This window comes from Schistocerca serialis, chromosome 2 (assembly GCF_023864345.2).
Source record: "Schistocerca serialis cubense isolate TAMUIC-IGC-003099 chromosome 2, iqSchSeri2.2, whole genome shotgun sequence".
Taxonomy (NCBI): Eukaryota; Metazoa; Arthropoda; class Insecta; order Orthoptera; family Acrididae; genus Schistocerca; species Schistocerca serialis.
In genome coordinates this window covers 787578729-787595462 of record NC_064639.1, presented here as the reverse complement: position 1 = coordinate 787595462, position 16734 = coordinate 787578729, and the positions used below count along the sequence as shown (strand labels likewise).

The window sequence follows — 16734 nt, the reverse complement described above, 5'->3', positions numbered from 1 at the left end:
TATTTATCCAAAGAAAGACTGGTTTTGAGATTTTAAAATCCCACCTTCAAGTGTATGAAACTGTAACATAAGAGAGTAGGAACATAATGGAAAGTATGTGTAAAAACCAAAAGAGCAGACAGCTGAAACAAGGTGACTTACTTATTGTATACAGTAATACATAACTAGAAGAGAGGATATACTGAAGGGCAAGTTCCCATCTCCGGAGTTCGGATAGGTTGGTGTTGGTGGGAAGTATCCAGATAACCCGGACGGTGTAACACTGTGCCAAGATGTGCTGGCCGTGCACCAAGGCATGTTTAGCCACAGGGTGATCCTCATTACCAACAAACACTGTCTGCCTGTGTCCATTCATGCGAATGGACAGTTTGTTGCTGGTCATTCCCACATAGAATGCGTCACAGTGTAGGCAGGTCAGTTGGTAAATCACGTGGGTGCTTTCACACGTGGCTCTGCCTTTGATCGTGTACACCTTCCGGGTTACAGGACTGGAGTAGGTGGTGGTGGGAGGGTGCATGGGACAGGTTTTGCATCGGGGGCGGTTACAAGGATAGGAGCCAGAGGGTAGGGAAGGTGGTTTGGGGATTTCATAGGGATGAACTAACAGGTTACGAAGGTTAGGTGGACGGCGGAAAGACACTCTTGGCAGAGTGGGGAGGATTTCATGAAGGATGGATCTCATTTGAGGGCAGGATTTGAGGAAGTCGTATCCCTGCTGGAGAGCCACATTCAGAGTCTGGTCCAGTCCCGGAAAGTATCCTGTCACAAGTGGGGCACTTTTGTGGTTCTTCTGTGGGGGATTCTGGGTTTGAGGGGACGAGGAAGTGGCTCTGGTTATTTGCTTCTGTACCAGGTCGGGAGGGTAGTTGCGGGATGCGAAAGCTGTTTTCAGGTTGTTGGTGTAATGATTCAGGGATTCCGGACTGGAGCAGATTCGTTTGCCACGAAGACCTAGGCTGTAGGGAAGGGACCGTTTGATGTGGAATGGGTGGCAGCTGTCATAATGGAGGTACTGTTGCTTGTTGGTGGGTTTGATGTGGACGGACGTGTGAAGTTGGCCATTGGACAGGTGGAGGTCAACGTCAAGGAAAGTGGCATGGGATTTGGAGTAGGACCAGGTGAAACTGATGGAACCAAAGGAGTTGAGGTTGGAGAGGAAATTCTGGAGTTCTTCTTCACTGTGAGTCCAGATCATGAAGATGTCATCAATAAATCTGTACCAAACTTTGGGTTGACAGACTTGGGTAACCAAGAAGGCTTCCTCTAAGCGACCCATGAATAGGTTGGCGTACGAGGGGGCCATCCTGGTACCCATGGCTGTTCCCTTTAATTGTTGGTATGTCTGGCCTTCAAAAGTGAAGAAGTTGTGAGTCAGGATGAAGGGCTAAGGTGATGAGGAAAGAGGTTTTAGGTAGGGTGGCAGGTGATCGGCGTGAAAGGAAATGCTCCATCGCAGCGAGGCCCTGGACGTGCGGAATATTTGTGTATAAGGACGTGGCATCAATGGTTACAAGGATGGTTTCCGGGGGTAACAGATTGGGTAAGGATTCCAGGCGTTCAAGGAAGTGGTTGGTGTCCTTGATGAAGGATGGGAGACTGCATGTAATGGGTTGAAGGTGTTGATCTACGTAGGCAGAGATACGTTCTGTGGGGGCTTGGTAACCAGCTACAATGGGGTGGCCGGGATGATTGGGTTTGTGGATTTTAGGAAGAAGGTAGAAGATAGGGGTGCGGGGTGTCGGTGGGGTCAGGAGGTTGATGGAGTCAGGTGAAAGGTTTTGCAGGGGGCCTAAGGTTCTGAGGATTCCTTGAAACTCCGCCTGGACATCGGGAATGGGGTTACCTTGGCAAACTTTGTATGTGGTGTTGTCTGAAAGCTGACGCAGTCCCTCAGCCACATACTCCCGACGATCAAGTACCACGGTCGTGGAACCCTTGTCCGCCGGAAGAATGATGATGGATCGGTCAGCCTTCAGATCACGGATAGCCTGGGCTTCAGCAGTGGTGATGTTGGGTTTAGGATTAAGGTTTGTTAAGAAGGATTGAGATGCAAGGCTGGAAGTCAGAAATTCCTGGAAGGTTTGGAGAGGGTGATTTTGAGGAAGAGGAGGTGGGTCCCGCTGTGACGGAGGACGGAACTGTTCCAGGCAGGGTTCAATTTGGATGGTGTCTTGAGGAGTCGGATCATTAGGAGTAGGATTAGGATCATTTTTCTTCGTGGCAAAGTGATACTTCCAGCAGAGAGTACGAGTGTAGGACAGTAAATCTTTGACGAGGGCTGTTTGGTTGAATCTGGGAGTGGGGCTGAAGGTGAGGCCTTTGGATAGGACAGAGGTTTCGGATTGGGAGAGAGGTTTGGAGGAAAGGTTAACTACTGAATTAGGGTGTTGTGGTTCCAGATTGTGTTGATCGGAATTTTGAGGTTTTGGAGGGAGTGGAGCTGGAAGTGGGAGATTGAGTAGATGGGAGAGACTGGGTTTGTGTGCAATGAGAGGAGGTTGAGGTTTGCTGGAAAGGTTGTGAAGGGTGAGTGAGTTGCCTTTCCGGAGGTGGGAAACCAGGAGATTGGATAGTTTTTTGAGGTGGAGGGTGGCATGCTGTTCTAATTTACAGTTGGCCTGTAGGAGGATGCTCTGAACAGCCGGTGTGGATGTGGGAGAGGAAAGATTAAGGACTTTTATTAAGGATAGGAGTTGACGGGTGTGTTCATTGGCTGAGTTGATGTGTAGGTGAAGGATTAGGTGGGTGAGGGCAATGGATTGTTCAGTTTGGAACTGGTATAGGGACTGATGGAAGGAAGGGTTGCAGCCAGAGATGGGAACTTTAAGTGTGAGGCCTTTGGGGGTGATGCCAAATTAAATTAGAACAGCATGCCACCCTCCACCTCAAAAAACTATCCAATCTCCTGGTTTCCCACCTCCGGAAAGGCAACTCACTCACCCTTCACAACCTTTCCAGCAAACCTCAACCTCCTCTCATTGCACACAAACCCAGTCTCTCCCATCTACTCAATCTCCCACTTCCAGCTCCACTCCCTCCAAAACCTCAAAATTCCGATCAACACAATTTGGAACCACAACACCCTAATTCAGCAGTTAACCTTTCCTCCAAACCTCTCTCCCAATCCGAAACCTCTGTCCTATCCAAAGGCCTCACCTTCAGCCCCACTCCCAGATTCAACCAAACAGCCCTCGTCAAAGATTTACTGTCCTACACTCGTACTCTCTGCTGGAAGTATCACTTTGCCACGAAGAAAAATGATCCTAATCCTACTCCTAATGATCCAACTCCTCAAGACACCATCCAAATTGAACCCTGCCTGGAACAGTTCCGTCCTCCGTCACAGCGGGACCCACCTCCTCTTCCTCAAAATCACCCTCTCCAAACCTTCCAGGAATTTCTGACTTCCAGCCTTGCATCTGAATCCTTCTTAAAAAACCTTAATCCTACACCCAACATCACCACTGCTGAAGCCCAGGCTATCCGTGATCTGAAGGCTGACCGATCCATCGTCATTCTTCCGGCGGACAAGGGTTCCACGACCGTGGTACTTGATCGTCGGGAGTATGTGGCTGAGGGACTGCGTCAGCTTTCAGACAACACCACATACAAAGTTTGCCAAGGTAACCCCATTCCCGATGTCCAGGCGGAGCTTCAAGGAATCCTCAGAACCTTAGGCCCCCTGCAAAACCTTTCACCTGACTCCATCAACCTCCTGACCCCACCGACACCCCGCACCCCTACCTTCTACCTTCTTCCTAAAATCCACAAACCCAATCATCCCGGCCGCCCCATTGTAGCTGGTTACCAAGCCCCCACAGAACGTATCTCTGCCTACGTAGATCAACACCTTCAACCCATTACATGCAGTCTCCCATCCTTCATCAAGGACACCAACCACTTCCTTGAACGCCTGGAATCCTTACCCAATCTGTTACCCCCGGAACCATCCTTGTAACCATTGATGCCACGTCCTTATACACAAATATTCCGCATGTCCAGGGCCTCGCTGCGATGGAGCATTTCCTTTCACGCCGATCACCTGCCACCCTACCTAAAACCTCTTTCCTCATCACCTTAGCCAGCTTCATCCTGACCCACAACTTCTTCACTTTTGAAGGCCAGACATACCAACAATTAAAGGGAACAGCCATGGGTACCAGGATGGCCCCCTCGTACGCCAACCTATTCATGGGTCGCTTAGAGGAAGCCTTCTTGGTTACCCAAGTCTGTCAACCCAAAGTTTGGTACAGATTTATTGATGACATCTTCATGATCTGGACTCACAGTGAAGAAGAACTCCAGAATTTCCTCTCCAACCTCAACTCCTTTGGTTCCATCAGTTTCACCTGGTCCTACTCCAAATCCCATGCCACTTTCCTTGACGTTGACCTCCACCTGTCCAATGGCCAACTTCACACGTCCGTCCACATCAAACCCACCAACAAGCAACAGTACCTCCATTATGACAGCTGCCACCCATTCCACATCAAACGGTCCCTTCCCTACAGCCTAGGTCTTCGTGGCAAACGAATCTGCTCCAGTCCGGAATCCCTGAATCATTACACCAACAACCTGAAAACAGCTTTCGCATCCCGCAACTACCCTCCCGACCTGGTACAGAAGCAAATAACCAGAGCCACTTCCTCGTCCCCTCAAACCCAGAATCCCCCACAGAAGAACCACAAAAGTGCCCCACTTGTGACAGGATACTTTCCGGGACTGGACCAGACTCTGAATGTGGCTCTCCAGCAGGGATACGACTTCCTCAAATCCTGCCCTCAAATGAGATCCATCCTTCATGAAATCCTCCCCACTCTGCCAAGAGTGTCTTTCCGCCGTCCACCTAACCTTCGTAACCTGTTAGTTCATCCCTATGAAATCCCCAAACCACCTTCCCTACCCTCTGGCTCCTATCCTTGTAACCGCCCCCGATGCAAAACCTGTCCCATGCACCCTCCCACCACCACCTACTCCAGTCCTGTAACCCGGAAGGTGTACACGATCAAAGGCAGAGCCACGTGTGAAAGCACCCACGTGATTTACCAACTGACCTGCCTACACTGTGACGCATTCTATGTGGGAATGACCAGCAACAAACTGTCCATTCGCATGAATGGACACAGGCAGACAGTGTTTGTTGGTAATGAGGATCACCCTGTGGCTAAACATGCCTTGGTGCACGGCCAGCACATCTTGGCACAGTGTTACACCGTCCGGGTTATCTGGATACTTCCCACCAACACCAACCAGTCAGAACTCCGGAGATGGGAACTTGCCCTTCAGTATATCCTCTCTTCTCGTCATCCGCCAGGCCTCAATCTCCGCTAATTTCAAGTTGCCGCCACTCATACCTCACCTGTCTTTCAACAACTTCTTTGCCTCTACACTTCTGCCTCGACTGACATCTCTGCCCAAACTCTTTGTCTTTAAATATGTCTGCTTGTGTCTGTATGTGTGGATGGATATGTGCGTGTGTGCGAGTGTATACCTGTCCTTTTTTCCCCCTAAGGTAAGTCTTTCCGCTCCCGGGATTGGAATGACTCCTTACCCTCTCCTTTAAAACCCACTTCCTTTCGTCTTCCCCTCTCCTTCCCTCTTTCCTGATGAGGCAACAGTTTGTTGCGAAAGCTTGAATTTTGTGTGTATGTTTGTGTGTCTATCAACCTGCCAGCGCTTTTGTTCGGTAAGTCACCTCATCTTTGTTTTTATATATAATTTTTCCCACGTGGAATGTTTCCTTCCATTATATATATATATAAAAAACTGGACTGATTAGTTAGAGTGCTTACAATATTTCATTTAATGACATAATAGAATATGAACGAGCTTTGGTACACTGATAGGCTAAATAAATCTCAAGCGTGTAACAATTTGTTACTTTTTATGCAACAAGGCAATGGTATGCAGGTAACCTGAATGAACAAAGGATAAAAAACAGTGGTAAAAATTAATGGTAATATAAACCATCAGAAAGAAATTTTCACTCTGCAGTGGAGTGTGCATCGATATGAAACTTCCTGGCGAATTAGAAATGCGTGCTGGACCGAGACTCGAACTTTGCCTTTCGTTGGCAAGAGCTCTACTGAATGAGCTACCCAAGCACAACTTACAACCTGTCCTCACAGCTTTACTGGCGCAAGCATAGCTGTAAGAAGAGGTCATCAATCATGCTTGGTTAACTCAGTTGGTAGAGCACTTGCCCATGAAAGACAAAAGCCCTGAGATTGACTCTTGGTATGGCACACAGTTTTAATTTGCCAGGAAATATAAACCACGTTAAGTAAAGCATCACATTCATGATACATTATGGGCTAAGTGACAAAAATAAAAATAAAATACACAAAAACCATCACCAATCTAAAATGGGTGTAGTAATGTAAGCATCAAAATAACACACAAGAATGATCAAGTTGGAACCCATACATTTCACACAGGACGGCTAAGAGAAGCAACTAAATGAATGGGAGAAAAAGTAAATCTGCAACTTACAGATTAGTAAAAAAATATGTGCTGCGATAGGTAACTAGAAAATGGTAGATAGGCCAATCATTATTCCTTTGTATAATGTATGGCACCAACATGATCTTTTTTATGCATTGTTTCAATGCTTTCATTTTAGACTTGTGACGGTTTTTATATATTTTATTTTTGTCACTTGAACCAATAATGTATCATACATGTGAAGATTTACTTAGGATGGTTTATATTACCATTAATTTTTATCACTGATCTCACTCTTTTTATACCTTGTTCATTCATTTTACCTGTGTACCATCACCTTAAAACATCACATATTGTCACATGCTTGAAAGTTATTTGGCCTATCGGAGTAGCAGAGCTCATTCATATTTTATTATGTCCTTAAATGTAGTATAGTAAGTGCTTGGACCAGTCACTCCAGATTTTCTATATCATTGCTGATAACATCAGTTTATTTGCTTTGCACAGTTGGCACACACACTCACCATGCTTCCACACCTCTGGCGTAGCCCTCCACTAAGTAGTAGTTGACGTTCCTACCATGGTTCTGCCCAGTGGTGGACAGTGTGAGTACTGTGTTTGTTCTCTACTTCTGTTTACTTCATCCCCCCCCCCCGCAAGTGTTACATTTTTAATTGATTTGATTATTGGGCTCTCCCCTTCTTTTTTTCTAGTCTCGTCTATATGCAATGATTGGAACTCTTGTACTGACTGGCCCAATCACATGTCATTTATTACCAGATACAATAAGTCACCCACCTTGGTTTGGCAGTCTGCCCTTTTGCTGTTTACACGTATTTCACATTATATTTCTTGTTTCCTCTCCTTTATATATTACAGTTTATACACCTGATGATGGGATTTTAAAATCTCAAAACCCATCATAGTTTGAATAAATGTTAGTACAACTGAAGCAGATCTCTCTAAATTAATTATCACGCCTCTCATTTGCAGATGTTCTATGTATCAAATTCTGTGAGTTGATTTTGTATGAGTATGCTGGAAAGCAGTTTGAATTTGTGTAACATTTTTGATGGAAACACAAGGGCTGCCTGGATTCTTCCCTTTACACACACATCCTGTACCTACAAACTGTCAGTACCTTCTGTGAATGTTCCAGCCATTTGGAGGCTCAGTTTGGTAACTCAGTCTGAAATGTCTCTGCATGTAATCAAGGAATTACACTTTGCAAACTCAAGAACACAAAATGATTTTTGCTGTAAGGTAGCCATTTTGCAACATGTGATAGTAACCAAGCAAACAGAAGACAACCAACATCTAGCAGCAATGAATATAAACTAAACAATGTATTTGTTCCTCCAATAACTGAGCTGTGATGCAGCAATCAATATCTCGACACACAATACTTTGTAATATGTACAGGGTTATTATAATTAAAGTTTAACTTTCAAAACACTGTAGAAGTAACACCACTGGTCAGAATGACATCAAATTGCAATGGAATATTGTTGGAGGAGGAGGAAAACATACAGCAGAAGAAGAAGAAGGAAAAAAGAAACAGTAAGAAAATTGATGAATAGATGGCGCTGTACGTGACAGAATACGTAAACGAAAAAATGTGTCATGTGTGCATGACCCACTGAAGTTTGTATAAACATGCCGGGTACACAGCTTTTCCTCCTTTCCCGTCTGTGACATTCACCATAACTGTCTCAATGCAGGATTGCACTCTGCTTGTAAAGCTGTATTAAAAGATTGATGACTGTGCACATGTGGCTCTGCAGAAGTTCTGGACATGGAAGGGTTTGAAAAAAGGTGTTGTGGAACTAAATTTCCGATGCATTGATCCAGTTTGGGTGTCTTTTAGCTTATGAATTACAGATACTTAAAGACACATAAAAATTAGTGCAAGAACTGTGAAATTAACAGTGACTAAATAAAAACAGCTACACAGAAAAACACCGTGTCAACTGTTGGTCACTGACGAGTGCTACCAGTTGAGTTGCAGTCTAGCATTGTACAATTATTTACACGGCAGCTTTAAATGGAAAACTACTTATTAGGATTAATTAATAATTTTCACTTATAATGAATCCATACAAACTAATGAATACTGCAGCATTTTGTAGGGTTTGTGTTCCCAATGCATAGGATAACATTGTAAAACATAGCTAAGTTAATCAGGAGGATATATCAAACATGGTGCTCACGTATGAATGAGCTGGCTTTAATTATGATTTTGTGTGTGGAAAATACAACTTCAGTTTGTGTGGCACAGTTATGGAGACTTGCCAATTTCAGCAACTGTGTTGTATTACAATACATAGCAAATTTCACAAGACTAATCACTGCACTTAGAGAAAATTCCAGGGCAGTCAACTCTTGGAATTTTACATGTATGTGATGAGCTGGAATAATTTAACCATTTTACAACTTATGCTAGATTAAATTCTGCTCTACCTTACAGAGTTGATATGAAAAGTACCCAAAGGTGGGATCAACTTTTTTGAACCGCCTAAACGGTGTCGCAAGTAGAGTCCCAGCTATCACACTCTAAAGCCACTCCTGAAAGTGTACCCTCATTTGCAAGTAATTGATAAAAAGAAATTACGAATGTCACATGATGACTAGAACTTTACAAATATTAGTATCATGCAGAGTGGCAACATAGTGTAATGGTTAAGGTATATGGAGCCAGCTGAGGGTTTGAATCCTGTCAAATGCTATGAATTTTTTTATTTTTAAGTAACTCTGGTCAGTGTTTTTGTTCAATTACTTGGTTTAAATGTAATTTTTTCCATTTCTAAATGTTTGTCAAGTCACTTTAGCCATCTTATTAACTTTTTCATTTGCTTTAATTTTTCTTCCAATCATTTAATATTTCTGTCCATGTGATTTTTATCGTTTTTATGTATTGGTTGCAATTTAATTTCTTCCATTTTATCATCTTATATTTCTGTAAATAAGTTATACAAAACTGCAACCAGTCACTTATTTGAATAATTATGTTTTATTCCATGAATCGGTTTTCGAACCTTTTCAGGTTCATCTTCAGATGGTTTCAGGAAGTTACATCATTATTGCTAGCATAATGCTGGGTGCTGGCTCTATGATAAAAAGATGGAACACATTTTAATGTATCACCATGACTATAGCTTATCTGTCGATACAGATGTAAATTTAGTTTTTTACTTACTGCGACAGTATAGGCGGCTTTTCTCGGTTAGTGTCCATTGTCTGCCTCCATTATGATGTCCAGTTGTTATATCACTACGCAAACTATATTAATTTACACTCTGACAGGGAAACTTTTCCAGCATACAGCATGTGCTTTACAACTGTTGCTAGTAACAAAGATCTTGACAGAAAGATATGGCATAGGCGTACTTTGCACAGAGATGTAATTTGTTCTTCTTTACATGTGTTAAAGTCGACATAAGGGCAAATATTTTAATCAGACTGGCGATAACATGAGACTACAAAATAAAATAAATACTGTTTAGTTCAGCTAAAGGTATATGTATAAAAGTTATAGTGATTGTAATGGACTAAAGCTGTTTGTATGGCTGGCTGTACACTTTATATTTAAAAAAAAACCATAAACAAAAGTTCTTTAACTGTTAACTTACTTTTATTCTAACATTAAAGTGATCAGGAATATTGGTAAAGGCACAGCTAGAAGTAATATGTATAAAAGTACTGATTTATATTAGCGATAGAGGGCTTTGACATTTAGAAATATAGTACAGGTTTTATTCTGTGGTAGGATATTACACTGACACCGGTGTAGTTAGGATGTAAGGAGAGGGAGGGGGGTCGTTGGGGGCTGCTTTATTACAAACGCTATGTTGATGACACTCTCATTCTGTTCAATGGAACAACAGAAGAAATAGATAATCTAGCCAAATAACTTAATAAAATTCACAATAAAAGTCAATTCACAGTAGACTAAGAAACACCAGAAGGCATTAACTATCTTGATCTAAAAATCTCAAATAAAAACCAAAAGCATAAATTTCAAATTTTCAGAAAGCCAACAACCACCAATATTACCATACACAAATCCTCTTGCCATCCAGACCAACATAAAAAAGCATTCTTCAGAACAATGGTTAATCACATGCTTAAAATCCCGATTGACACAAGTGAAAGACAAAAAGAAACAGAAATTATTAAATAAATTGCCTCCAGCAATGGGTACAATGCTGCAATAATAGATAAACTACTCCATACACCAAAATTAAATCAATCAACTGCTGAACAGCCATCCACAAACAAGAAGACAACATTTATAAGTCTGCCTTTCCTAGGGAAGATTTCTCACCAAATTGCCAACCTCTTCAAGACATACAACATAAAAATAAGTTTCATCACCAACAACAACATACAAAATAAAATCATACACAGCACCAACACCACTATACAACAGTATCAAAGGTCAGGTGTGTACAAGTTCAATTGCAACTCATGTCCAAGCTTCTACATTGGACAAACTGGTAGAATCTTCACAATAAGATTTAAAGAACACATAGATGCACTCTGTCTTAAATACCTGAAAAGTCCAGCTTTGCCTCACATCTTGCCCAACACAATCATTCTGCAAACAACATAGAACAGAATCTCCAAATACTCCACTTTGCCAACAATGGCACAACACTTGACCTTCTTGAAGAAACTGAAATATTTATCTACACAAATACAGCACCTGACTACCTACTCAATGATCAAATTGAACTGAGAAACAAATTTTTCCTTCAGAACTTTGAAGATCTACTAGTTCAAAACAAATAACCACTCAACGAATGCTAGACCCCCCCCCCCCCTTTACATCCTAACTACACCGGTGTCAATGTAATATCCCACCACAGAATAAAACCTGTACTATATTACTAAATGTTAAAGCCCTCTACTGCTAACATAAATCAGTACTTTTATACATATTACTTCTAGCTGGAACAAACAGAAGCTGCCTTTACCAATATTCCAGATTACTTAACGTTAGAATAAAAAATAAGTCAACAGTTAAAGGATCACTTTAATGTTAGAATAAAAAATAAGTCAACAGTTAAAGGACTTTTGTTCATGGTTTTTTAAAATATAAAGTGTACAGCCATACAAACAGCTTTAGTCCATTACAATCACTATAACTTTTATACATATACCTTTAGCTGAAATAAACAGAATCTACTCTTGCTAATACTCCAGATCATGTTAACATAACAACAGAAATAAGTCAACAGTTCATCTGAAGGTTTGTTTTTAATTTAAATTTAAATATAAAGGTTCTAGTCTAACAGATAGCTGCATCTCACTGCATATACAATAACTCAGTATCATTGATTCCTGGGTATTCATGTTAATGCCAATCACGTTTAAAAAAATGCTAAAAACTGCCTGTATTATATGTAATATACAAATAGAAATAAGATATCAGATCACCTGAAGTTTGTTCTTGTAGTAATTTATCGCCAGTCTGATTAAAATATTTGCCCTTATATCGACTTTAATACATGTAAAGAAGAACAAATTACATCTCTGTGCAAAGTACGCCTATGCCATATCTTTCTGTCAAGATCTTTGTTACAAGCAACAGTTGTAAAGCACGTGCTGTATGCTGGAAACATTTTGCTGTCAGAGTGTAAATTAATATAGTTTGCGTGGAAGTGTGTGTAGTGATATAACAACTGGACATTATAATGGAGGCAGACAGATGGACACTAACCGAGAAAAGCCGCCTATACTGTCATAGTAAGTAAAAAACTAAATTTACATCCATATCGACAGATAAGCTATAGTTATGGTGATACATTAAAGTGTGTTCCATCTTTTTGTCATAGATCCAGCACCCAGCATTATGCTAGCAATAATGATGTAACTTCCTGAAACTATCTGAAGATGAACCTGAATAGGTTCGAAAACCGGTTGCTGGAATAAAACACAATTATTCAAAAAAGTGACAGGTTGCAGTTTCGTACAACTTATTTACATTCAATATACAGTCACGGTTCTAAAATATCTGTAATGGATAAGCACAAACATTATTTCACATTGCACAAAACCCACTGCTTCATACCACAAATTATTAATTGCTTTGTCAAAACTTGCAATAAAGTTGGCTCACATCTGTTTCTCCTATACCAATTTGTCCTACACAACCTGTTCAGTTCCTTTATGACCCTCTCACTGGTGTTCCCTATGGACAATATGGTGAAATCTTGAAATGTCTCATTCCATAGTATTCCCACATTTCCTCTAAATTGTACATTGTAAATTGAGGACCACTGTCCAACAATAACATGCCAGGCTTCCCCACTTGCACAAAATAGTCCTTTTCTTTCTTCTTTATCAAGACCCCTGAAATATATCTGTTGCAGTAACCCCAGAAATATACCTGTTGTGGCCTTCATCAGTGCAGTTGAGCAGGTGGCTCTCAAACTGCCTCCAAGTGAAATCGAAGTTGTCCAACGAGATACATGCAGGTCGTTCACTAAGCATTGTGGTGTTGCCAGCAGATAATGGGACTGCTACCATCATGCTACACAAGGCAGACTATGATAGCACAGTTTGACAACTTCTGGATTCCAGAATGAGATTTTCACTCTGCACCGAGTGTGCGCTGATATGAAACTTCCTGGCAGATTAAAACTGTGTGCTGGACCAAGACTCGAACTCGGGACCTTTGCTTTCGCGGTGAAGTGCTCTACCATCTGAGCTACCCAAGCATGACTCACGCCCCGTACTCACAACTTTACTTCTGCCAGTACCTCGTCTCCTACCTTCCAAACTTTACAGAAGCAATTTTGTAGTTCACATAGTCTTTGAAGTTCAGTATGATGGTAGATTAACAGGCCACAATGCAAACAAAGATGTATAAGAAGCAATCAAATGAAAATGAGACAGGACGGAATAAAAATTCGCCAGCTGCTAGTAAGACACACACACACTGAGGGATCTGTACAAACTTAATTAGGTATACGGACTGTTTATCCATTAGCAGAATCAATCAAGAACCTTGATGATTTTTGTCTGTTATCAATATTGATACTGGCAAGATATTGGCCCTAGGCATACCAACACTTTCAAGAATGTTTTAATTTCAAATTTGAAGTAGAATAAAAGAAATTTTTTTGTGAGTTATAATTAAAAATTAACAATTTCCTATTTTTTCTCTTTACTTGTACTGTGAAACCTATCTTCTTGCCAAATTTCATTATTCTATGTCATGAGGAAGTACCCTGTACATTTTACTGAGTGAGTCTGCGAGTAACCAAATATGTGACATAAATGGCCATACCTTTTGATTGCACAAACTTAGAATATTTTCATTTTTACGCCATCAAAGTACTGTAGACCACAGTATGTGACATAAATTTCAACTTGAAATATCAACCAGTTCCTGAGAAAATGGGGTCAGATATATATACAGAAAGTCTGATAACAAATGACATTTTTTTTCATGTGATATAATTACAAGTTAACAATTTCAGGATTTTTCCTTTGGTTGTAGTGTCAAATCTTGCTTCTTGGCAAATTTCAGGATCTATGTCAACAGGAAGTACAGTTTTAAAAATTTGGACATACATACATAGATACATACATCATATGTACATACAGACAGACAAAAGGGCAGTTAAGTGATCCTATTAAGGATTCATTTTTTCCGACTGAAGTACAGAACCCTAAAAAGTAAGTAAACTGTTTACTGTTTCAAACATAATCACCATAAATGTTAACACATTAATCTACTGTGGGACAAGATGACACTAGTTTCATGGAAAAATGTTTGAGGTTGCCCACGACACCATTATTGTACCCAAGCATGAAGCTCTTTGTCTGAAGCAAATGGACAAATGTCATTCTTCAGGGCTCCAAAAATATGGAAATCGCGTGGGGAGTGATTGGGACTGTATGGATGATGTGTAGGAGCTCTCCAGCAAAACTACTGCAGTGCACTTGGAACAACCTAGGCAACAGGCGGGTGGGCATTATCCCGTCATCCGTCAACATTCATGGGTGTTAGGACTTGATGGCTCACTGGCTTTTTTGGAACATGACACCACAATTAATGCACAGTGCTACGTGGATGCTTTGCAAAAACAGAAGAGCACCACGACGTCCAAAGGCCCAAGAATGTTGAAGGACAGCATCATTCTGTTGCAGGATAATATTCACTCACGTGTTGCCAAGGTTATTTCAACTAATTTTGAAGTTTCGCTGGAAAAAACTTATACATCCACCATACAGTCAAGATCCTTGACCATGTAATTTCCATATAGCTGGACTCCTGAAGAAAGATATTCACGGCCGTCAATTTGATTTGGACGAAGAGGTGGTCACCTGGCTGCAAACAGGGTTGTGTAGGCAATCATAAACATTTTTATGTGAAGGCATTGACCATCTTGTCTCACAATGGTGATTACTTTTGAAATATAAATTTTGAAAACAGTATTGGCAAAGCAGTGACTTGATTAGATAATTTGAAATAACAATCAGTCTTGATCACTATTATTATTAAAAAGTCTCATGTAATGGTAAATGGTTTTTATCCTATCTAGATCATCATCAGTCCATGTCTCATAAGGAGCACTGACAAGTTTCAGAAGACACCTCTGGCAGCTTGAGCAGTTTACTCTTATTCCTCCCTAACCCCCCCCCCTTCCCCCCCGAATTTGTTGCATTTTCATTTGACTGCCCGTTATACTTACAGCAGAGATCATTCTACAGAGATTACAAAACAGGTGACAGAGTAGATAGTTTCAGTAGGGGTTTTACTGTAGGTAAGCCACAAAACAATCACTAGAAATGATATGTTTATATCAGGGAAATGCTGTTGGTGTTCCTAAGCCCTGTATATGTTGGTCGGATGTTCTACAGTAATGCACACAGCTGGACAAGCCTAAGTTTGTCTTGGTCATGTATGATGCACAGTGATGAACAGTATTCAAAATTAAGTTGAAATTATAAGTTTACTCTGACCGGTGATTGAATTAATTGCTAGCTTACAGAGAGCAAAATCAGTCACGACATGACAGGGCAATATATGACCTCCTTGGAGGAAAAATATTATTTCATGCAAGTGCTAGAAGGAGCCGTTATATTAGCATTTAGTTAATAAACTCAACATTTGCATTCTTTTAATAAACACAAAGTCGAATTCTTCCAAATTTTTACATACCTTTTGTACCAGCTCTCGGGCCAAAGCTTTCCTTCCTGATTTCATAACATGATTTGTAAATTTCCTGCAAATCATAATGCAATAATGTATTCACAACAGATTAAATAAATAAATATACAGTGAAAAACTGTTGTTTATTTACCTCACAATATCATCATGAAAAACAGACGACGTCTGATCATTTAGGGCGGCTTTCACAGGTAAATGTGAGAGCTTCTGGGCTTCTCCTTCTTCTATTAATCTATTCTGTTCATTCTGCTTAAATACAGGGTCAATAAAATATGGTGCGTATGAACTAAACAATGCTTGTTTCACAACATTACAGCATCTGGAAGACATGAATACACTCATTAAAAAATAAAAAAAAAAAAAAAAAAAAAAACACCCACACAAAATGACAGAATAAAAAATAATTGCTAAAATGGTTTTAACAATATGTCCAAATGGTGATGTGTGGAAACAGATTTGATTTCACCTCCAACAAGGTTAGATTTGAAAACCCTACATGTGGATAAAAACAAATAAAAATTGGCTTGTTCAGCAACATACAAAATTACAGAACATCTGTACCTGAGATACTGCTATTGCAGGCAGAAAAGATATGCCATGAGTTAGCTAAAGACTGATCACAATCTTGATTTGAGAAAGCAAATCGGCCATATCCCTTTCAAAGGAATAATCACAGCAATTTCCTTAAGCAATGTAAAGAAAACCACGGAATACCCATCTGATCAAGAAATCAAACTTATGCCCTTCCTAATGTGACAGTATCTCTAGTGTTTTACTCTGTGTTGCTTTGCTCAGTGTAGTTGTTGCAGGAGTGAATTATAATTTGCTCTCCTTGCCAGTCTTTACGTTTGTGTTGTCTGTTATTTGGAGTTAAATTTAAAAATAACCATCCTTTATTTTCTAAATTTGTGTGTTATATATTATTATTATTGTAAATGACTAATCAAATCTATGTCGAATGGGCATCAAATCTCATTAAAACATTTACACAAGGCTTTTGAGTGCCTCTACTAACATTAACACTATGATTCACAGCTCAAAAAGCAGCACAATCAATGGCACACAGTAAATGAAAACCCGTGCATGAAGTTTGTATGCATCCAGGT

The 16734-nt window shown here is 40.5% G+C and overlaps 1 protein-coding gene across 1 annotated transcript in view; it reads right to left on the bottom strand.

Moving 5' to 3' along the window:
* Positions 1-16734, bottom strand: part of LOC126458011 (28S ribosomal protein S7, mitochondrial) — an 88531-nt gene that overhangs the window by 52392 nt on the left and 19405 nt on the right. Inside the window, exons 2-3 of the mRNA XM_050094791.1 lie at positions 15762-15947; positions 15620-15683 (exon numbers count right to left, since the gene is read on the bottom strand). Coding sequence (XP_049950748.1) covers positions 15620-15683; positions 15762-15947 — 250 coding nt within the window. The remainder of the gene's footprint in view (positions 1-15619; positions 15684-15761; positions 15948-16734) is intronic.